The sequence below is a fragment of the Girardinichthys multiradiatus genome, chromosome 11, assembly GCF_021462225.1.
Source record: "Girardinichthys multiradiatus isolate DD_20200921_A chromosome 11, DD_fGirMul_XY1, whole genome shotgun sequence".
Classification (NCBI taxonomy): Eukaryota; Metazoa; Chordata; class Actinopteri; order Cyprinodontiformes; family Goodeidae; genus Girardinichthys; species Girardinichthys multiradiatus.
In genome coordinates this window covers 26,565,377-26,589,453 of record NC_061804.1, presented here as the reverse complement: position 1 = coordinate 26,589,453, position 24,077 = coordinate 26,565,377, and the positions used below count along the sequence as shown (strand labels likewise).

At 39.7% G+C, this 24,077-nt stretch overlaps 1 protein-coding gene across 2 annotated transcripts; it reads right to left on the bottom strand.

Annotated features, from left to right (window-relative positions):
* Window positions 1–10,819: 10,819 nt before the first annotated feature.
* Window positions 10,820–15,334, bottom strand: hspb1 (heat shock protein, alpha-crystallin-related, 1). Of its 2 annotated transcripts, XR_007040169.1 has the most exons (4): window positions 14,808–15,334; window positions 12,478–12,541; window positions 11,728–11,807; window positions 11,332–11,408 (listed from the first exon to the last, which is right to left on the bottom strand). XR_007040169.1 is itself a non-coding variant. In XM_047378368.1 (3 exons), exons 1-3 carry the CDS (start codon window positions 15,193–15,195, stop codon window positions 11,252–11,254), a joined length of 609 nt encoding a protein of 202 aa, XP_047234324.1. In that variant the 5' UTR covers window positions 15,196–15,314; the 3' UTR covers window positions 10,820–11,251. The 2 variants fall into 2 exon arrangements, 1 of the variants encoding a protein (XP_047234324.1); XM_047378368.1 differs by lacking the exon at window positions 11,728–11,807 and having other exon boundaries at window positions 10,820–11,408; window positions 14,808–15,314.
* Between the last annotated feature and the right edge of the window lie 8,743 nt (window positions 15,335–24,077).

The window sequence follows — 24,077 nt, the reverse complement described above, 5'->3', positions numbered from 1 at the left end:
CAATTAGAGCCCACCAGCTGTTAACAGTAACTGCCTATCCCTTGGTGAGTGGAGATGTTGACAAATTGCAGTTCTTGACTGTTACAATCTTCCAGTATTTTCAGAGAAGTACTAATGAGATGTACTGTATTTTATTTCCCTCAGAGAAAGCTAACTTATCTGTTCTGATATTTTATTTGGAAACGAGAGAGACGGCTCAAAGTGATTCCTTTTTATAAGGGCTTCAGAGCCCTGAGGCTGACAGCATCTGGACCTGCAGTCTTGATCCAGCCCAGTCTCTCCAGCTGCCTCTTCACCTCACTTGAGGAGTAGAGGACATGGTGAAGGGAGATGTTTGTAAGACTGTGTTGAGGATCCATCACAAGATTCAAGGCCACCATTTCTTTTGTTTTCCTTCCCTTGCCCCAAAAGAACTGTTCCCATCTTTACAAAAGCTGTAGTTTATTTGTAAAATGTATTTAAATACATTGCTTGCGCTTAAAAAAAAGGAGTTACAATGGGATAGCATGTTTAGTTGTTTTACTAGTTGTCTGGGATTTGCCTTATTTTAAATTATAAACCACATTTTACTGGGATTGAACAAGCTAATGTTGGCTTCCTAATATCAGATTCATCCATGGAAATAAACCTTGGTAACGTTTTGGGTTTTCAATTGTCAGTGTCAAAAAATTATCTTGTTATACAGTTAGTTAGTGCTTCTTCATACAAACTGGGTTACTAATGCAGGTAGATGATTATTCTGATTTTTATATAGGGCTGCACTCTACCCTAATGACAGCTAGAGATATAACCCACCACACACACACTTTACGCTGGGGTAAGGAGATCGGCATTGCAAAACAATAACTATCTAGATATAGTTATATCTATAGATATATCTATAGATATATCTATAGATATATATACAGTACCTTGCGAAAGTACCCGGCCCCCTTGAACTTTTCAACCTCTTGCCACATTTCAGGCTTCAAACATAAAGATATAAAATTCAAATTTTTTGTGAAGAATCAACAACAAGTGGGACACAATCATGAAGTGGAATGAAATTTATTGGAACTTTTTTAACAAATAAAAAACTGAAAAGTGGGGCGTGCAATATTACTCAGCCCCTAGCGTTAATAGTTTGTAGCGCCACCCTTTGTCCCAGTCTCAGGTCTCTTGCAGACTCCAACAGGTTTTCTTCCAGAATGGTTCTGTATTTGGCCCCATCCATCTTCCCATCAATTTTGACCATCTTCCCTGTCCCTGCTGACGAAAAGCAGGCCCAAACCATGATGCTGCCACCACCATGTTTGACAGTGGGAATGGTGTATTCAGGGTGATGAGCTGTGTTGCTTTTACGCCAAACATATCGTTTTGCATTGTGGCCAAACAGTTTGATTTTGGTTTCATCTGACCAGAGCACCTTCTTCCACATGTTTGGTGTGTCTTCCAGGTGGCTTGTGGCAAACTTTAAACGAGACTTTTTATGGATATCTTTGAGAAATGGCTTTCTTCTTGCCACTCTTCCATAAAGGCCAGATTCGTGCAGTGTACGACTGATTGTTGTCCTATGGACAGACTCTCCCACCTCAGCTGTAGATCTCTGCAGTTCATCCAGAGTGATCATGGACCTCTTGGCTGCATCTCTGATCAGTCTTCTCCTTGTTCGAGATGAAAGTTTAGAGGGACGGCCGGGTCTTGGTAGATTTGCAGTGGTCAGATACTCCTTCCATTTCAATATGATTGCTTGCACAGTGCTCCATGGGATGTTTAAAGCTTGGGAAATCTTTTTGCATCCAAATCCAGCTTTAAACTTCTCCACAACAGTATCTCGGAACTGCCTGGTGTGTTCCTTGGTCTTCATGATGCTGTCTGCGCTTTGAACAGAACCCTGAGACTATCACAGAGCAGGTGAATTTATATGGAGACTTGATTACACACAGGTGGATTCTATTTATCATCATCAGTCATTTGGGACAACATTGGATCATTCAGAGATCCTCACTGAACTTCTGGAGTGAGTTTGCTGCACTGAAAGTAAAGGGGCCGAATAATATTGCAAACCCCACTTTTCAGTTTTTTATTTGTTAAAAAAGTTTGACACATCCAATAAAATTCATTCCACTTCATGATTGTGTCCCACTTGTTGTCGATTCTTCACAAAAAATTTGAATTTTATATCTTTATGTTTGAAGCCTGAAATGTGGCAAGAGGTTGTCCAGTTCAAGGGGACCGAGTACTATCGATAGGCACTGTTTATATATAGCTTTGCAAATATGTCTTAGATTATTAGCTTAATTTTATGTCAGTCTAAGGTCAGAGAAAAATAAGATGTCAGAATTTTCTGAGGTTTTAAAATGTATGACATTAAAAAATGCAATTGGTGACTCAAAGTGTCTTCATTTAAACCCGAGATATTCATGTGTACCATCACCTTCTAAGCAACTTTTCTTTAGATCATTAAGCTACCAGAATCATTATATATAGAGGGAAACCTGTGGAGCTTGATGCCCACCCCATCTGCCAGATTTTCCTTACTTTGTGTAAATGAGAACAGGTTCTGAGCTCAATGTGACAGAGGTGAAAAGGTCTGGAGAAACTGCAGTAAATGTTATACTGCCTGCAACATTGTTCAGCCTGATGGGTTTGGTGGTGGGTCAGTGTTGGTCTGGGGAGACATATCCATGGAGGGACGCACAGACCTGTACAGGATGAACGATGGCACCCTGACTGCCATCAGGTGTTTGGATGAAATCCCTAAACCCATCGTTAGACCTTTCTCTGGTACAGGGGTCTTGGGTTCCTTCTGGTGCATAATAATGCTTGGGCTCATGGGGCAAGAGCATGCAGGCATTTCCTGGAAGATGAAGGAATTGATACCATTGACAGGGTTCCACACTCCCCTGACCTAATTCTAATAGAACATGTCTGGGACATCATGTTTAGGTCCATCTGACATCACCAGGTTACACCTTAGACTGCCCTGTTGTCTGTCTGTCTGTCTCTCTCTCTTCCACAACACGATACACAAAACTCTCTCTGTGTCTGATGAATGTTGAGCATCTTGTGAAGTTACACTTTTGTACCGGTTTCACAAATGACAATTTTGAAATGGTTGTGCAAACGACTGTGTCTATTTTGAAGAAAGAACAACACGAACTTGGAAGAAATTACTTTTTTTGTGGAAAAGGAGACTTCTCATTATGACTTTATTGTCACAGACCTCTTTTTATGACTTTATAACTTTATTCTCGTAATTTCCACAAAAATGAATTTCTCCTAGGCTGGCCCTAATATGATCAACTACAGAAGGAAATATCCAAATCAACCTTAGCTGTATGTGAAATGTAGCCCCCTTCAGCCCCAAAAAGAAAAGAAAAATCTGTTTTACATACCACATGCAGGCATGATTACTGATAGACCTGTAGAATTAAGAAATCACTTAAATAGAGCATGTCTGAAAAAATGTAGGATAAACTATTATGAGAAGGCTGAAAATAAACTGTCAGGATCCACTAGTGTTTGGGTTTTGGTTTTAAATGAATGTTTGGTTTCTTATTGTTACAAGGGTCATACCATAATCACTTATTTCCTTTGTGTTCAGTTTCATATTTATTGTGTTCTTTCCTCTGTGCGTTTTGATTTGTTCACTTATGTTAGTGTTGGGTGTTTCTCCTTTTGATTTCTAGATCATTTTGTGTCTAAGTTCAGCTCTCTCTGTGTTTATTGGTCTCCTTTCCTCAGTCCCCCTGCTCAGTACCCTCCCTCAGCTGTTCAGCACCTCCAAAAATAAAACAATTTTGCAAAGAAGAGTGGGGCAACATTCCTCTACAGTAATGTAAAACATTCATTGTCAGTTACTCAAAATGTTTGATGGTGTTTGTTGCTGACACAAGCAGTTGTCATGTTACGGGGCTTGTAGGTGTGACACAAAAACAAAAACAGAAGAGACCTGAAAGCAGGTAAATACTTCTCCACTGCACTGTATAAGAACTGCAGTCTATGTTGTTACAGAACAACATTTTGTAAAAGCCTCACTGATTTGGCTGAGTGCAGGAAGTTAGGATCTGAGACAAATCCAATTTGCATTCTTGTATCCAGCTGCTTGCTGAACAGAGCACTTCCCTGGTTTAGGGCCTGGATTGGTCCTGGATGGATGGGGAATGCCATGAATAATTCAGACCTACATTAAGGCAAGGGGAAGTGACTCACAGAAGAGGAAAAGTTGACATGCTAAGTGGTTTAGAGACTGATTCCTTGCCGTAACCCAGTGTCTGTCTGGTATTCATGAAGTGAGAAAGAATTATATAATATGATGCTCAGCTGGTAGATATTTATTTTGGCTAATACAGTCAAATGCTGTAAAGATAGCTGAAATCAGTCTAATCATAGTTTACCTATTATTCCCTACAGGTCAAGAAGCATGAATTAAAAAACCCCAAAAAAAACCACACCTGTTTTTTCTGCGATGTACTCTTTGTAACCAACCAACATACTAGAAGCTCAGTATATAGCAGAACGCTCTATAAATAAATATTTCCCTCCAGCTTTGGAGTCAGGAGTCAAATTAGTGAGTGCATTAGTGAACAAGTATGCAAAGCGAATAACTGCAAGTTGACATGGACGAAGAAAAACAAATGATGGAAGCAACCTGTCTGCTGATGATGTCACAAGCTGACTAGCCTCAGCTTTCATTTCACTCAACACTGATGATTACAGTGCTGGCAGATGAGCGTACACAGATTGACATACACAGCTGTCTTCACTCATGCAGCTCTGCATTGTACTGATTGCAACACGGACCTATAGGGTTTGGTGGTAGCTACTTTTGTCCTTGTTATCCTACTTACAGTTTATGAGGACAAATGGGGGCTTTTCTCCTTGTACACGTCCGAAGAAGTACTAGAATTGTACCCATCAGATACTTCAGCATAGATGTGAACTGACCTCTGTTGATCAGAATTTTAACTGTTCACTTAGGTTCTGCTTGTTGGTTTGGTGAAGATTCAACAAGATAAGAAGGAATAAAGTCTAATAACTCAGTCAATGGAAATAGATGAACCCTCAATGTGTCCTAAGATCAGAACTTGCTTTCCCATCATTCCATCCATAGTACCTTGCAAACGTATATATACCTCTTGAACTTTGTCACAATTTATCACATTAAAACCATAGACTTTAGTGTATTTTTGGGATTTGATGCGACAGATGGACACAAAATACACTTGTTTTTTTACAATTCATTTTTTTTACAGTTTCAATTTTGTTTAGAAATAAACTGAAGTAAAACTGAATTAATTTACAAAATAAATCTGTATGTAGCCCCTATAATTCTGAATACATGTCAGAGATAAAGTTGTGGAGAAGTTTAAAGCAGAGTTAGTTAAAATGGTGTTTTATGTTTTGAACATCTCACGGAACTCTGTTCGATTCATCATCGGAAAATGAGAAGAGTATGGAACAACAGCAAATCCACCAAGACATGACCGTCCGCCTAAACTGACCGGCTGAGCACTTTTAATCAGAGAAGCAGCCAAGAGGCCCCCAGTAACTCTAGAGGAGTTGCAGAGATCCACAGCTCAGGTGGGTACAGGATGAATATTAGTTGTGCACTAAACTGGCCTTTATGAAAGAGTGACAAGAAGAAAAACATTGTTTGAAGAGAGGCTGTTTGGAGTTGGAAAGGTGGAAGAAGGTGCTTTGAAACCCAAAAGGACACAGTGAGGTTTATTGTTGCATTAAGCATTCCACACCAAGGAACCGATGAAGTGAAGAAAAGTATAACACTTGCTTGGAGCAGATTAACTCAGTCTGTTCTGTTGATTTTTGGTACCTGTTTATCGATACATTGTGAAAAAGTTAGGTTTTTTTCTGTAATTGTAATGTATTACCAATTAAAAGGACAGGCTGTCATTAAGACCCTCTAAAGTTTGAAATCTCATTTGGTGTAGAAATTCAGATTTATTTATTTTTTTAGGTTTTTTGCAGAACTAATAGCCTTTATTTTCTTATTTTTTGACAGTGAGCTGACAGTGGTGAAGGGGTGAAGAGAGGGCAAATGTCAATAGGTCAGGACTTGAACCCAAGACGGCCTGCATCGAGGCCTCTGAGCATGGGTCGCATGTTTTACTCCAGCGCCATCGCTGTGTCCAGACATTCAGATAATCAAGAGAAAAATAGCTCATCCCTATAACTTGAGTTTCACCTTGCTTTAGAAAAATTTGATCCAAACTGGATCACATTTTTCATTTACTGTGCTATTCTGAGTTTAGCCAAGATTTGTGTTTCACATCAATGTTGGCAGATGAAAAAAATCCCATGATGAGAAATAACTGTTGATCTGAAATTACATGTCGCACAATATTTTGCAACCCTGCTGTACAACCCCCTTTTGCCAACAGGACAGCGCTTAGTTTTCTGCTATAACAATTCACAAGGTTGGGGCATACCAAGAGAGAGATCTTTGGTTGTTCCACGTTCCACAATCTCTTTAGATGACCCAGAGTCCCAGGGTCGTTTCTTCGGTTCCCCTCTCTTCTGTGCTCACCCCACAGATTTCCTTAGGTCTGAGGATTGAGATAACCAGGGAAGAAGGCTGAAACTGTGTTCGGTGAGCAATTTCTGTATTTGGTCATATGGTTTCAATTCAATTCAGTTTATTTACATAGTGCCAATTCACAACACATGTCGTCTCAAGGCACTTTACAAAGTCAATTCAGTCGAATCATACAGATTTCAAATCAGGTACAGATATTCCAATTAATCTTAACTATCAAACAGTGCAGTCGGATTCAGTTTATTATTCAAATTGGTTAAAAGTTTTTCTATCTAAGGAAACCCAGCAGATTGCATTGAGTCAGTGACTTGCAGCATTCACTAGATGGATGAGCATGGAAAGACAGTGGACAGTCGCTTACATTGATTTTGCAGCAATCCCTCATACTGAGCATGCATGTAGCAACAGTTCAGAAACCAACTCAGCATCCTCCTCTCCTGCTCACAGCCAAACACACATCCCACCCTCCTTTGACCCACAGCTTTCTTGTGACACCTCAACCGTTTTATCTTCCACCTCAGCCATGGACCCTTCTGCTTCTACAGGTTTGCCTTCAACCATATCAGAAGATGCTGATGCTCCCTTTGCCTCCCCCTTCCACCTGTGTGTCTCAAGAAATCAGGTGAAGAGGCAACTGGAGAGACTGAATAGGAATAAGGCTGCAGGTCCAGATCATGTCAGCCCTAGAGTCCTGAAGGCCTGTGCAGAGCAGCTCTGTGGGATTCTGTAGCACCTCTTCAACCTTAGCCTGCCCCAGAAGAAGGTTCCAGTGTTCCTCCTGTCTTGTTCTGGTACCAAAGAACTCATCCATCAGTCCTCAATGACTATAGACCTGTTGCCCTGACATCCCACATCATGAAGGTCATAGAGAGACTCCTGTTGGCCCACCTGAGTAAGCAAACAGTAAACCATCAGGACCCCCTTCAGTTTGCTTATTGCTGTGGAGTTGAAGATGCCATCATACACCTGCTTCAACAAACCCACTGTCAGAAACTCCAGAAGACTCAGGTGGAGGCCTCAACAATCTCCTGGATCAAAGACTACCTGACAAACAGACCACAGTTTGTGAGACTAAAGGGTTGTGAGTCTAACCAGGTAGTCAGCAGCACAGGAGCACCACAGGGGACTGTACTCTCACCATTCCTTTTCACTCTGTACACCTCAGACTTCCAGTACAAGACAGACTCCTGTCATCTGCAGAAATACTCAGATGATTCTGCAGTCGTGGGGTGGATAGTAGATTGTAAAAGAAACAGGAATAGGTCAAACACAATTTCCATCATGGGAAGTGGAGGTGGTGGAGGAGTATGAATACCTCGGTGTTCACTTGGACAACAGACTGGAGTGGAGATGCAACTATGAAGCCATCTACAAGAAGGGACAGAGCAAGCAGACTGTACTTCTTGAGGAAGCTTAGGTCCTTTGGTGTTTGCAGCAAGATGCTGTGGAAAGTGTGATCTCTTCTGCCATCATCTGCTGGGGAAGCAGCATCAGAACCAGGGACTTAAAAAAGCTCAACAAGCTGATAAAGAAGGCTGGTTCTGTTCTGGAGACTCCTCTGGAACCTCTGGAGATCATTGTGGAAAGAAGGATTCTTCATAAAATGAAGAACATTATGGAGAACCCTGAGCATCCTCTTCATGAGACTGTCCTACAACAACAGAGTATCTTCAGTCAGAGGCTTCTTCAGATCTGCTGTAAGACAGAGCGCTACAGGAGATCCTTCCTGCCCACAGCCATCAGCATCTACAACGGCTCTTTGAAGAAACCTGAATAATATGAGCTGCAACAACACAAATAAAGTATTTTTCAATTGAATTTGAACTGAATTGAATAAACAGCTGAGCTTATGGTTCTTTTCACCTGTGAGGTGTGGTTCCTTGTTGTGTTTGGGAGACTCCACACATTTGTTTGTAATGTTATTACAGAAAAATATTTTCAGCGCAACTGCTTGACATGTAGATAGTGTTTCTTAGTTGTTATTGAGACTTAGAGACCCCAAGAAGTTGCTCTTTGCTGCACTTCTCTAACAGTAAGGTGTGGAGATTTTTTTTTATTTCAAGGAGGGTCCTTGCTGACCCAGGTGTCCTGTGACTAAAACAAATGGGCCTCTGTGTCACATCATATTTATATCCCAGGGAAACAGAAAGTCAAGAATTACTAATTGGAACGTTTTACTTACTCTCTGATGAACTAGCCAAGAGTTAATTAAAAATACTTCAGTTACATTTATTTTACAGGAGTTTTTAAGCATGCAAATAAATTTTTTCGGGCAAATTTGTATAGAAAAATGCTATTTTTCTTTCTATAAATGTACTCAAATTAAAGGTTAAATTTATCTTAAAAAAATTAAAGAATGAGGTTATGCTACAGCAATTAAAGGTATATTTATTTTAAGGTTTTTTACACATATTACCAGGGGTCTGTTTTTTAGGCTTTCTTTAGAACCAAACATGACAGTTTGAACTAAACTCAAAACAATAAAATAATGCTGGAATTTATACCTATTGACCACATACGCATTTTCCATGTTTTGTTTCTCAGCTGCATCCATGGTTGGTAAAATCATTTGAAATGGCCTTGTTCAGGCAGGAGCAGATAACACTTCTCCATCAATTATGTATCTGTGTGGTTGTGAATAATTCATTTGAGACATTCTGTGTGATGAAATTATGCAATTTGAGCGTAATGGCAAATTACAGTGCTAATACACAGACAAAAATCCAGCTGTATTTCCTTGTGCACTAGTCTTATCACACCATAAACAGGTTACTGTGATATTTATTTGTGGTTATAGGCAAAAGTTAGGTTATTTTGATGTAACTTGGTTTCAAAGTGCATTTGGAGAGTAAGCACAGTGATTCACTATTTACATATTTTTTTACATTGCAAACTTATTCTAAAACCAGTTCGAGAATAGTTTTCCTTTAATAAAATCTACAGCAAATTAGAACATAAAGTGAAAACAGCTTTTACAAATAAATGAAAATGTTAACATTTGAACATAACAGGTACCTTAGCGTTACTTAAAATAAAGCTCAGGCGCATCTGATTTCCACTGGTTATCCTTCAGAACCTTTTTCATCTGTGGTAAATTCGGTTGACTGAACAAGATTTGGAATGGGAGACATTTTCCTGTATCAAGTCTCACTTTTGACACTCCAAATCAGTGTAGAAACCATGCAAAGATGTCAAATGAATTGTCTGTAAACATCTGAGGCTGGAATGTGTCAAGGCACAAAACTGGGAAGAAAAAAATAACACCATAACTACTGTGAAGCATAATGGCAATATCATGCTGTGGGGATGTTTTTTCTGACAGTTACGGTGCAACTAGCCTGGATCTGCTGGAAAAATCCCCTGACATCATTGTACCAGGCTTGCCTAAGCAAGGTAAATATGAACCCTTAGCAGACTCAGATTTTAAGTTATTTTTATTCATCCACGTAGTTTCTGATAGGAAATTAGACTGGCATCTCTTAAAAGATCAAAGTAAAACAGTGTAAAAGGACTATTAGTTTGGGAAAGAAATAACTTCTGTTTTTAGTTACATTTGATCAAAAAGGGCATATTGATAATTATTCACACCCTTCTCAATAATAAACACATTTTTTATTAACATCACACCTTCCTAATAATAACAATCCTTCCTATAATTGCTGACCAGCTTTTTGACTGTTTTAATGGGTATTTTAAAGATTATGTAAATCCTCTGGGGGAATTAATAAGTTTGAGCTTCACTGCTGCCAAAGGTGCTTTAACAAATTTCTAAGCCATGGGTGTGAATACTTATGTTCCTGTTATGCGGTAATGTTTATATTTGTTTTACACTTAAAAAATGTTTGAAAACATTTTTTCACTTTGTCTTTATATGGTATTTGGAGTATATTTTATTTTTTAAATGAAAGAAACTTTAAGTGGTTTCAGAATAAGTACCTGCATAATTTGCCTGTGAATACTTTACCGATGTACTATCATCTGAAACAGCCTGATTGGAGCAACCATGTAAACAACCATGAGGGTGCTTCCTGTTAGGCACGTGCTGCCTAAGTCTCTGGCAGGGCCTGACATGTTATACTTGCTCTCTTTTTCTTTTGCATGACTGATCATTCCATGAATCACTCAGTGGAAGAACATTGAGAGGCTTGTTGTTTCTGTTATTATTTTGCCGTATCAGGTCAGATCAAACACTGCTTGGTGTAACTTATTCCACATGTCACCTCAGTGAGGTCACAGACAGCTGATGCACCACAGTCACAATAAAAAAAAAAGAAGACTTGATTGGTTTCACTTTTTGCTTTCTTTATTTTGTGCTTTAGTGGCTTAAAAAAAAGAACAAACACAGCTTAAGATAAAAAGCAGTTGTTTTCCAATCCAGTGACAAGGTGTTATGGGTAAGGGACACTACTAAGTGGATTTGAAGATTTAAGAAATTCAAGTAAAATATACTGTCATTCAGAGGAGTGTAATCACAGCAAAAAAGAGCTGGCATATGGCAGTGGCGCAGATGTGTTCACACAATGTGCTCGGCGCAATACTGTAGACGGATGAAAGAGAAGAGCAAGGGCAATCCAAAAGCCCAATTTGGGAGCAATAGTAAGATCCCCCCACTTATATTTACAATTAGAACGCTTATACAAAAGTGTGTGTATGTGTGTGTGTCGATGGGCTGATGGCGTGAGGGTTGAGAGACGTCAAGTCCTGCTCTTCTATCTATTTCTTGGCCACAGCACCTGAGTTCTCCACATTTACAGGAATGGTGGTCTCGGAGTACTCAATGGCTGGTTTGTTTATTGGAGCCTCCACAGTCAGGACACCCTCAGGAGAAAGCGAGGAGGTTACCTTCTCGATGTTTGCAGTAGGGGGCAGACTAGAGGGGAGCAAAAGGACAGTTAAGTTTGGTGCTTAATTAAGTACAGTGCCTTGCATCAGTGTTTACACCCGTTTAATCTTTTCACATTGTGCCACGTTACAACCGCAAACTTCAGTGTATTTTACTCGGATTTTACTTGATTTACCAACACAAAATAGTGCATATTTGTGAAGCAGAGAGAATTTTTTGTTTTTACAGATACAACTCTAAAAGTGTGTGGTCCATATGTTTTCAGTCCCTTTACTCTGATCCCGCTAAATAAAATCATTTGCTATCAATTGCCTTCACAAGTCAACAAATTGTTCGAAAGAGTTACCTGGATTGTAATGTAATATTAGTATGAATAGGTGGTTCTGTGAAGAGGTTCGTTAGATGTTAGCTCTGGTCGGACGAAACCTAAAATTACATGCAAACAGCTGTCTGTGAAAACTAACTTTGCACATCACTCTGAACAAACCATCATCAACATGTTGAGGTTGCAAACACATTTGAGACTGGGTAGAGGTTTATCTTCTAGCAAGACAACAACCCTACCCATACAGCCAGAGCTACAACAGAATCTGGCCCAGTCATTTCCAGACCTAAACCTCAAAAACATTCTATAATGACAATTTGCGCATCCCAATTATACACTGCTTTCTGTTGGTATATCTAAAAAAAATCCTACCTCAGTACAGAACAGTCAACACTTCAATCACTCAAGGCAGTAGTGTGTTACAGCCTTCAGGTGGCAGCAGAGCTCTGGTAAACTAAAGATTTACACAGGCATGGGTTGGCCACCAGGAGGCTGCTGTGACTTTTCATAGCATGAAATCTAATAACATCTGTCAGTTATAAACTCAGACAGATCTAAAAGTAGACAGACTTTATGGCAGCAGTGGTATGATTTCACAAAAACTATGGAAATCAATATTTACACATCAACTCAAGTTTTGACATGGGTTGTTGACTTATTGCATTAGAATTGTTTCATGTTTTACACTGCATACTAGCAAAACAAATTCATAATAAAACCAGTTAGTGCTTGATAATTTGGTCTCAATTAATGATAAATGATGGTGCTTACCTGTATTTTCTGGTGAAGCTTCTTGACACAAAACCATGCTCATCCTTCCTCTCCTCATGCTTGCCTGTGAGATGAACAGCGTAATTAGCATATACTTTGCTAAAGGGTGTATTTTCACTTTAGATTCATATGGTAAGTCTGTTCAATTTTGCTACTCAGAAAGTTTTCTGAGTTTTGAAAAATGTTTAAAAAGCATGACACTTTAAAAAAAAATATATATATTACAAGTCAGAGACTAAACTTTTGTACTGCTGGGACTTTTTTTATTTAAGCTACAAGAGAAGCTAATTTAGCTTAGCATAGAGGCTACAAAACCCAATAGCACATTCTTTCCAAATAAACATGTTATTAGGGTTGATTTGAGCAAGGAAAAAAACGAATGAAAAAAACAACCCTTTGAGGGTTTTCGGTGGTGGTTGTGGTGGTGGAGGTTGAAAGTAGACTTGCCACCGTTTTCAACATCCATGCTATGCTGACTGAGATTGTTGTAAGCAGGATTCAGTATTTTTTTTATTAAATACCTATACCTAACTTAATGGGCCTTTGTCTGGGCATTGGTTCAGACCCAGTGTTTTCAAACTGTGGCACAAGTGTCCTTAGTGGTATTTAGGTTACCTTCAGTGATATTCAGAACCTCCACTAAGAGAACCTCAGTGGAGTCCATGTTTAAACAGGATTGGATAACAAAGGACACAAAACAAACACTGGTTGTAGGAGGCTTATGCTAATATCTGTGATAAGTTAACCACTAATAGCAATTTAAGCTAATAAAAATGCTTTTCTTTCAATTTTATGTGTTGAAACAATGAAATTTTCTTGCACTTGTTGCACAGTACTATCTTTGGAAAAGTTTAATTAGATACAAATGTTCAGAAGTACAAATATGCAGTTTATTACAGCAGCTATTGCTACATTTTAAGCATGCGGGTTTTCAGGTCACGCTAAGAGAGAAACTTTTGACTTTTCTTTTTGGTGTTTAAATTTGGGAGGAACTTCCTGTTTATTTATCCACTTGGAAGTGGGAAAGGGAATGCAGAATTACACCACAACATTAAAATAAATGTAGTACCAATGGATGAGAAGATATGTGGACTATCATTGTCATTTTACACAATGTCAAAAAAAAAAATACTAAGTCAACGTTTTCATGCATTACAATTTTAAAATGTCCATCAGAATTATTTTTACTTAAGGTATAGAGGCTTCTTCATTATTATTATCATTTTTTTGTGTAGTTTATGCAGCACCTAATGGAGACCTGAATGGGTCTTAGCAATGCATGTCTGCCTGTGATGATGAAACACTGCTCCTCTTTCAGGCTTTAAATAAGCTGTCATGTTTGCTGTGGAAAGTTGATAAAGGCTGCTGACCTCAGAGGGACTTTTGTCTTCCCATTAGGACCAAACTGCTTGATATAAACAGATTACTTCACCTCCCAAATGAAAAGTCATTAGCTGTGAGTAAACCTACAAGAGATGAGGAGATTGCACTTTGGTGTGTGCATAAAATTCCTAATTAAGCTGGTGATGTGAGCTTTTAAACATGAAGTGTCAAATTCCCCCAAACATTGAATCACATGCTTTGTTTATCTCTGTTTTCCTAGTCAGGTCCAGTCTCTAACCCCAGGGAGGCTGGCAGTAACATAGTGGGATCAGATCCAGCAGTCCTTTTAAAGTAGCAGATAGACGAGGTGAGTCACAGTTAAGTCACTTTGCTATTAGAGGATGGTCCTTTTGGAAATGGCACACAGACAGAGGGGGCATAAGGTTTCAGAGATCAACGTTATTATGGGACCTTACACCAGCTTTAGTGTTTTAGATGCATGAAAGGGCAGTGAGAATAGTTTTGTCCATAGCTGACCTGTTAAACTGCCTCCCGCAAACTGCATAATGTGTATCTAGGGGTTTCTATCCCTCCTGTAGGGGAGGGGGAGGGGTAAATTACATCCTGAGACAATATCCTGAAGTAAAAGCATGACAGGATAGTTAAAACATTACACATTTCTTCTGCATATCTGGGAGAGACAGTGAAAGTTGCCTCCCACAAGTTAAATTGTGCATTATTTTGTATTTATAAGGGTGTCAGCAGAAATACCCATCCCCTCCACTGGGGTGGGGTGTCTTGAGATAATATCCTAAGTTCCCCTGTCCTAAAACTGGAATTTTATCTCTTATAGGAATGTGTTGCTTCCAGCAATTTAACTTTATGCTGTTTTCAAGGCTCTTGCAATTCTTCTTTACAAAAAAGACCTTTCAAGTCTCAAAATTTATAAAGGTAACAAGCATGCAGATGATTTCAGCACAAACAGTGAAAAAGGAAGACGCGCTCACCAGAAATTTCCAAAACACCATCCTTGGTCTTCACCACCAGCTCCTCAGGTGAGAAATGGGGGACATCCAGGGAGATCTTCCAGTTGTCCTGTGTCTGCTTGATCTCAGACATCCCGCTGCTCATTTGCCGGGACAGGGCCCTGGCTTGGTGGGCCATCATATGGCTGGGGTGGTACATCATGTGGCTCTGGGGCATCATGATATCCGGGCCCATAAAAGACGGCCTCATGTACCCGGGCCAGTGGGTGGTGGGGAATGTGGGGAAGTCTTCGATCACTGGTGGGAGGCCAAATCCCTGGTCAAAGATGCGGGTGGTGTGGTGCAGGTCATGGAAAGGGTCCCAGCTAGGGGTGCGCTGCATGGTGAAGGGAATTCGTCTTTCGGCCATGCTGGCTGTGGTCAGTCAGAGGAGGTGTGTCTGCAGAAGAACAGCTCGCTGAAGTCTAAATATACCCTTTGACTCTCAGCACAGGGCTTTTATACACTCTGAGACACAAACCCCCTTCAAAACATCCCTCCCACTCAAGCCCCACCAGCACACACCCCCAGGATGTCTTGGAAAGTGCTAGAACCTCTGTTTGGGGTTGATGCAGCATGAAAATAGAATCTAACAGGAGGGCGGTCCATAGAATCAGCTGTCCAGGGCTTTGTGGAAATCCCTCCCCTATCCTGTGAGTAATCTCCTCCCCTCCCCTTTCTGATCTTCCGAAAGAAGCCAGAAAAAGCTGGAGGGAAAGGGGATTGTTCTGGGAGGAACTGGATAGATTTGTGTGACTAGAGGATATGATTAAATGCATCAAGAACTGATATAATCATCATAATAAATAATCATGATGCAGTATGTACAAACGTTTCATACTAAAAACAAAAAAAAAACTAAAACTAAAAACAGGGGTGCATCATATTTATTTCCAGTGCCTTGCACCACACTTACACTTATTTTATTTCTTGTCATGTTAAAAATACAAACTCAAAGAATTCCATTTGAATCATATGTGATCAACAAAGTAGTGCATGATTGTAAAGTGAAAGAAAATTATACAAAGTTTTCAAAATGTTTTACAGATAAAAATTGTTTTGCCATGCGGGCTTTCATATTCAGCCTCCCAAATCAATATTTCCTACCTTCTGCTGCAGTTATAGCTCCATATCTTTGCCATCTTTGTGCATCTAGAGACTGAAATATTTACCCATTCTGCTTTGCAAAATCATTAAAGTTCAGTCAGACTGGATGCAGAGGGTCTTTAAACTCCAGGTTTCAAGTTTTGCCACATATTCTTAATTAAATCAGTCAAGGTCTGGACTTTGACTGGGCCATCTTAACACATGAAAAGGATTCGAACTGAGCCATTGTTTTGTAGCTCTGGCCGTGTGTGTATGGTTGTTGTCTTACTGGAAGTTCAATCTTCACCCCTGTCTAAATTCTTTTGCAGCCTCTAACAGGCTTGGCCAGTAATTATCTCCACCCATCAACTATGACCAGCTTTCTTGTCTCTGCTCAGAAAAAGCATCCCCACCAGCTGCACACTATAGCACATATTCATCTGTATTGTAATATTACTGTATGCATACCAATACCGGAAAGACCTCCTTAGAATGCAATATATCAGCTAATTATTCAAGTATTATGTGCTTTGACTCTCTATGCCAGTAATTCATTTGGTTCATTCTACATAAAAGGTTTTTCGAGGGCATAAAAATTTTCTTGTAAAGTCATTAAGAAACTAGAACTCAGTTGTTTCATTGCCAAAGCAGTGGATGTAGCAGGTGCAACTTTTTCAATAAACCTTGTTGTTAAAACAGAAATAAGGAATTTCTATTTTTTTAGTTGCTAGATAATCAGATCAGGTATTTACATATTTATCACAAGTCATAATATCAATGTGTAGACGATGTGTTTGGGATGATGTGCATTAGGCCAATGAATCTTATCTTCCACATGACCACTTATGTTGTTGTTTCAACAAAGTGTTTTTGTTGGCACTTTTCCATGAAGACCAGATATGTGGACTGCTTGACTAGTAGTTGTTCTATGAATAGATTCTCCCACCTGAGCAGTGGGTCTTTGCACTCCTCCAGAGTCATCAAGGGCCTCTTAGCTGCCTCTTTGATAAATGCTCTGGCTGCCTTTAGGTTTAGGTGGACATAAATGCATTTATAGGTTTGCAGTTGTGCCATACTCTATCTATTTTCAGATTGTGGAAAAAGTCCACCATGGGATTTTCAAAGCTTGAAATAATGTTTGAAACCCTCTACTTTCTCCTCAGCTTCCTGCCTGACCTGTCTGCTGGGTTCTATGGACTTCATGATGCTGTTTGTTCACTAATGTTCTCTGACAAACTTCTGAGGCCTTCACAAACAACCGGATTTATCCTAAAATTAAATAACACACAGGTGGAGCAATTAGGAGACCACCATCATTTTTCTTCCACTTCACACATACAGTATGACCAATGATCTTCCACACAAAAATTCCAGTAAAATACAATGAAGTTTGTGGTTGTAATTTAAAATATAATGGTTTGCAAAACTGCAGTGTAAAAGACACACCTGTCCCTTTTTGAGTGTAGCACTCTTTCAAACAGACCTCGGAGCTCATGTTTTCATGAATGTCAATCAAGCCCAATAATAGCCAGGATTTTTCTGTAGAGAATTTAAACCTGCGATTTGGTGCTGGGAAAATAAATTCCTGTTGTCGTAAAAAGGCAGATGAAAAAGTTTTGCTATTAAAAAAAAAAATGATTAGTGGCCAACCATCAGGTAGTAGGAAACATTGTGGAGTCTTACTGCAGCATTTTTTAATGCATAAGAATTGAACCTGTTAGCAATAACCTTTATTAATATGACTCATAGCTGTTTTTTCCCCATTTATACCATAGTGAAGTAAAGTATAAGTTCTAATGTTTCCCTTTTGTTACAATACAAGAATGCTCATCGACACACATTACAAGGATAAGTGGCCCAAGGTTTGTCATAAATGACCTGAAGCTGGAGCACTGGGTTTGATGGTGGAGCAGCTGTAATAACTGGTTTGATTATAAAGCCACGGCACACTTAGATTAAGTATGGACACCCGTTACTACACAATCTAACAGATAAAAACAACAATGGTGACACATAGTCTACTGATAATCTCTGAGGGAGAGAACATCCATTGCATTGGAGAGCCAGATATAAAACTATATGTGACCTTCTATCAGGGCTCTTCGTCATCCTCTAACAGACGGCGACGGTCCGAGACGGGAGCCTCTGCGCTGATCTCTCTAATCATTCCTCTGCCTTAATTTAGATTAAAAGAGCTAAAAGTTAGAAACTGGTTGAGAGTCGTTCCTTTAAGAGTCAGTGTTAGATATAGTGTGTGATCGCTTTTAGGGTTCAAGTACCGGAGGAGCTCCGAGGCGTCTGACCGCCAACAGGGTGCGGTAGCTCGGACAAACCTTACTTTCTGTATAAAGAAGAAGCAACCCTGCAGTTGTTAGGAAACATATCAGGGTCATGTGAAGACACATGTGGATGACACAGAGCTGGAAGGGGAATAGGATTTACTAGCTGGGTCTTTCCAGAAGGTTCAAGACCACATGGTATGGACATATGATGGCTTTTCATCTAGTATTTTCTTTCACATGGATTCATTTTAATGTGATAATTAAGTTAACCAAGTCCTCTTTCTAAACAGGTTTATCTGCTGTGGAAATATATTATATAGCAGTTATTTGCACAAGAATAACCAAAGAAAGCACAAAATGTTTTTTTTATGATAATACAAAAATTAGAGAGGTCAAAACCTAATTAATTCGGAACAAGTTAAATGGTCTGATTCAGTATTGTTGAAATTGTAGCTTCTGCTTGTTTTGTGGAGCTTTGGTCTGGAAAAAATAGGCAGCTTTCAGACCTTTGCTGCATAGCTTCCTCATTGGGATGTTTCTGATCAGTTAAAGTCTGCCAGTACAATTTATTTTAGAATGATGGCAGCAAAGAATGGTAATTGGACTGAACTTATATAGTGCTTTTCCAGTCATACAGACTGCTCAAAGCACTTTACACTAGAGCCACATTCAACCAATCACACTCACTAACGCTCACACACTGATACGCAGATCAGTAGGCAACTTGAGGTTAAGTGCCTTGCCCAGGGGCACATTGACATATGGCAGGAGGAAGCTGGAATCAAACCCACAACCTTCTGATTGCAAGACAACTACTCTTCCTACTGAGCCACAGTCATATCAGTTGTTTTGTGAGTGCTTTAAATGTAGTCATGTTTTGAAAAGGCAGACTTAAATCGGGAAATAAGGACTTTCGTTGGACAACCCCCACACTTGTGTTGTATTTGCGTTGAGCAGGACAGGATGTGTGCGGTGGAGGCAGGGGTTGCAGGATTTTGAGGTATTTCTGACACAAAGAGAGCCGTGTTAACCAGTGAAATACTGGTTCATTAAGCCTGGGCAGTTCAACAACTGATAATGTAGATCAAAGCTTAATTATACCAATGTCTCATTAAATAAGTTTATTTTATCTGATTGAAGTTGAACCCATTATTGTTAAGACAAAAAGCTACATCACTGCCCTCCATTAAAATTATTTCACTGGTTGAAATAATTTTAGATTTTACACCTGCCACAATCTTCACCACCATTCTGAAAATGTGAAGACTTAGGATGCACATTATGCAGCATTTTCAATCGTTTTTTTTTTAATATTTAAAATAGAAAGATTTGATATAGCCTTTTAAGCAAACTCCAGACTGCATGTCATGTTTGACTGATAATAAGTGGACTTACCAACAGAAATTACTAAAGTCTGCTGCAAGTCAAGGAGAATATGCTCAGAGATCTTGAAGGTTTAAATCTCAGTACTAGCTTCTGCCCAGGTGTCCTGCTTCTTCAAAGAACCTGAAGAGGGAAACACTTAGTAGGAACAAAACCAGTTCCAGACCCTTGATATTCACAAGTGAAATAAACAAATGTTCTTTAAACTAAAGATAACCATATCATTACAGGCCATTTAATTAGGTACGCCTACTCAATTGCTTGTTTATACAAATAATAAATCTGCCGATTTACATGGCATCTATATGTGGTGAAGATGACCATCTGAAGTTTAAAGCAAGCCTCACAGTGGGGAAGAAAGAGGATTTGTGGAATGGTTGTTGGTTCCAGCCAGGCTGGGCTTAGTTTATCAGAAATTGCTGATCTGGGATTTACCCACAGCCATCTCTGGCATTAACAGAGGATTGTCTGAAAAGGAAAAATATCCTAGTGCTGTTTTGTGAATGAAAATGTTTTGTTGATGCCAGAGATCAGAGGAGCATGGGCAGACTGGTTTAAGAATGACCATAGGACCTTAATTAACCATTTGTTACAACTGAAGTATGTGGACTGCTATTTCTCAATGCACAATGCCCAACCTTGAGGCAGATGGGCTACAGCAGCAGAAAACCACACAGGATGCCACTCCTGTCATCTAAGAAGTGTAAACTGAGGCTGCAGTTTGCACAGGTTTGCTAAATTAGACAATATCAGATCAGACAAATGTTGCCTGGGCTGATGAATGTCCAGCAACATTCGATTAAACAGCAACATTCAGATGGTAAGGTCAGGATTTAGCAACTGCCACCATACCTGGCCTCAGGCTACTTCGAGCTAAAAGAGACACTTCATTAAGCAGTAAGAGAAGAGGTGGCTGGACTGCTGTGATGTTGACTGTATGGTGGTGCAGTCCTGGCCCCATTACCATGAAGGAGTGTCTGTACTTGTCAGACTGTTAGTGTGAGTCCATATAATTCACTGCAGGTGTTTTCATCTGCGTTACTTATTGCTGTAGACATCCTGCCATCAGCTGAGAAGGCATCATTCACTCTACTGTCACTAAGCCTCCAGCTGGAGGCTTTCATAGCTGTTTGTTCAAACTCAATTCTCCCTACTCCTTACCAGTTTGTTGCCTGAATTACATATGTAAATTAAACTTTGGACCTCCTGTATGCAGATTTAAAGGATGCATATAGAGGAACTTGGCTGTTCAGATCCCAATTGGGTCATTTTAAGAGCTCAGTATGTCCCTGCAATTCAAATGCTGCATGTGTCCAAACATCAGTAAGGTGGTGGCAGGAATATGGGGTGGCTCTGCAGGACTGTTTTGACACTTCTAACTGGGATGTGCTCAGCCTGTCACATGGGGACTACACCAATGCTTTAACTAACTGCATCACGGATTATATTAATTTCTGTGAGGACATCATTCTAACCAGGACTGTCCGCTGTTTCCTCAATAACACGCTTGTTTCATCAGTGTCCTGAAGTTCCTGCTGAATGAGAAGAAAACAGCCTCCAGATCCCATGACAGGGAAATTAAGGAGGATACAGCGGGATGTAAAGGTGGAGCTGAGGAGGTGTAAAAATCAGCATCTGCGAGGTGCTGGTGGGTATGAAAAAGATTACTATCTTCAATGACTGTCAACACCAGGTGGGTAGCCTGGAGGAAACCAAAGACCTAACAGATGAATGAGGGCACAAAAAAAAAACAGGTTTCAACAGGTTCAGCACCCATCTTAACTGAGATCTTGAACAAGTCACTGGAGCTGTGTGAGGTTCCCTCCTGCTTCAAACACTCCACCATCATCCCAGTACCCAAGAAACCCACCATCACAGGATTAAATGACTACAAGCCTGTCGCCTTGATGTCTGTGGTCATGAAATCCTTTGAACGACTGGTGTTGAAGCACCTGAAGGACATCACTGGCCCCATGCTGGAGCCCCAGACAGGATTGTGGATTGGCTGGTACACTGGTGTGGTCTGAACCAAAGGTTGAGATGGTCCTCACACATAGACAATGTTCAGAAGAAGGCCCAGCAGAGACTGGTCTTTGTGAGGCAACTCAAGAAGTACAACCTTTCACAGGAGCTGCTGGTCATCTTCTACACTGCCATCATTCAGTCTGTCCTGTCTTCATCTATCTCAGTGTGGTTTGGCTCATCCACAAAACAGGACAGGTCCAGACTGCAACGAATAATCAGGAATGCAGAGAGAATAATCAGGGCTGACCTTCCCTGGTTTGGTGAATTAAGGATGGACAGGAGACAGAGTTTAGGGAACTGGTTGGAAATTTGTGGAGTGGTGTGGCAGGAATTATCCGCTACTCAGTGTTGCCCAGACCAAGGAGACTGGTGGACTTCAGGATGAAAAAATCTCAGTTCAAGGCCATCAACATCATGGGAGAGGAACTGAAGGTGGTTGATGGCTACAAGTATTTGGGTGTGCATCTTAAACGCAGCATGGACTGATGCACCAATACCAATGCTGTGCACAAGAAGGGAATGAGGAGATTTTCTTTGAGTTTCCTGATGAAACTCAGATGTATGCAGAAAGATACTAGATATGTTCCACCAGTCTGTGGTGTCAGTGCCCAGGATGCCAGCAGGCTCAACAAAATCATTAAAGGAGCTGGTAAAATCACTGGACAGAATCTGGACACATAGTGAGTGAGGGACAGGAGGACAGTGAACAAATTGCTCTCCATCGCTACAGAAAATCATTCATCCCGTTCGCCATCTCACTGTAGAACAGCTCTCATCTCTGTAACAGGTGGACCTGATCCTCTGCCCTTTATATCTGTAAATACTGTTTAGAATGTGTAAAGTCAAACTGTCTATGGATACCCTGCATATCTTCTTCATATTCAACCTGTAAATTTTGTAAATCCAGCTGTCTACTACACTACATAATTTACATAATTCAATGCAATTTAATTCAGTTTTATTTATATAGCACCAATTCCCAACACGTCATCTCAAGGCACTTTACAAAGTTAATTCAATAGAATCATACAGATTTCATGTCGGGTACATACATTCCAATTAATTCTAACTATGCATACAGTTGCCATTGGCACTGCTATCCGTAGTATAGTTTGACTTTAAATATTACTGTGTCTTAGATTCTTTATTTAAGTTGCATTTTTAACTTCAACAGTTTGGCCTTCATTAGTTCATTTCTTGGATTGACCAACACAGGCATTGATAAGCCTTTTCAACCAATTAGAAGGTTGCTGGACAACTTTAAATAATTCTGAACAGACAGAGAGTACCATATAAGAGCTCCAGTTTTACTCAGCTGCCTAAGATACCTCACCAGGTAGCATGTGTCATGATGAAGAGAAATACAGTGTTATTAACATCACCTGTCAGTGGTCATAATGCTTTGCTTGAGCAGTGTAAAATAAGGGGGAAAAAAGCATAACACAAGGGTTTGATTGATTTATCATTTGTTTATTATCAGGGATCTTAGTTTATACAATACAAAGAATGATCTGAACAAAAGGCAATGATGTACTTGGATTAAATAAATCTGTTTGCAGGATATAACGATTGGGTTAAGTCTGCTTACACTAACAACTGTATGGATAAGTGGAAAAAGACTGCATGAATGGAAAGGAAGACTAAAGTGATTGTATCACCAGTTTGCTTGCTGTCCTGCAAGTTCTGCAGACAGATGCTGCTGTCGGTATGTTATGGTACATCTTCTGGTGATGGATGTAACTAGATGACCTCTGATAGGGTGTAAATATGCTGTGAAGTTTAATGTTAGTGATAAAAGGATGCTGCCTTTCTTGCAGAACAGTATGCTGCAGGCTTTCCCCTCACTCTTCAAATTAAGCATAAAGGTGGGCCTTTACAAGACAAGTCTAAAAAGGCCTGTTGTAGAAGAATTCACTTTTTTCACGTGTTTTCAACACGAAGTATTGAATCTGCACACTAGTTTCTAACATGACAACAAAGTAAGCCCTCTTTATTATTTCTTTTTATTTATTTTTTTGGTAAACCATTTGTATGTAAACCAAAAATATCTTGTTTGATCACATACTAATGCATGATCTATGTGCATTAGTGAGAAAATGTAAAATAAATTAGACATTACATCAATAAATAATCCAATAAATAAACATATATATAGAATAAACTCATAAATAGCTGAGGTTAAAACGTGTGCAGGGAGATAATTTGCAGTTTTCCTTCAGAGCAGCCTGAGTTCAGGCTACAGAGTAGTCACTGATCTTGAAGAAAAGGTTTGCACGCACACACACACACACACACACACACACACACATCCATGTTTTACTATCTTTATGAGGACTTTTCGGTTACTTCCATTGACTTCCATTCATTTTCCTTGATTTTTAGTCCCTAACCCTGACCCTAACACTAACCATAACCCTAACAATAACTCAATTCATACCATAGTCCTAAACCTAACCACTGTCCCAAGAACGGAATT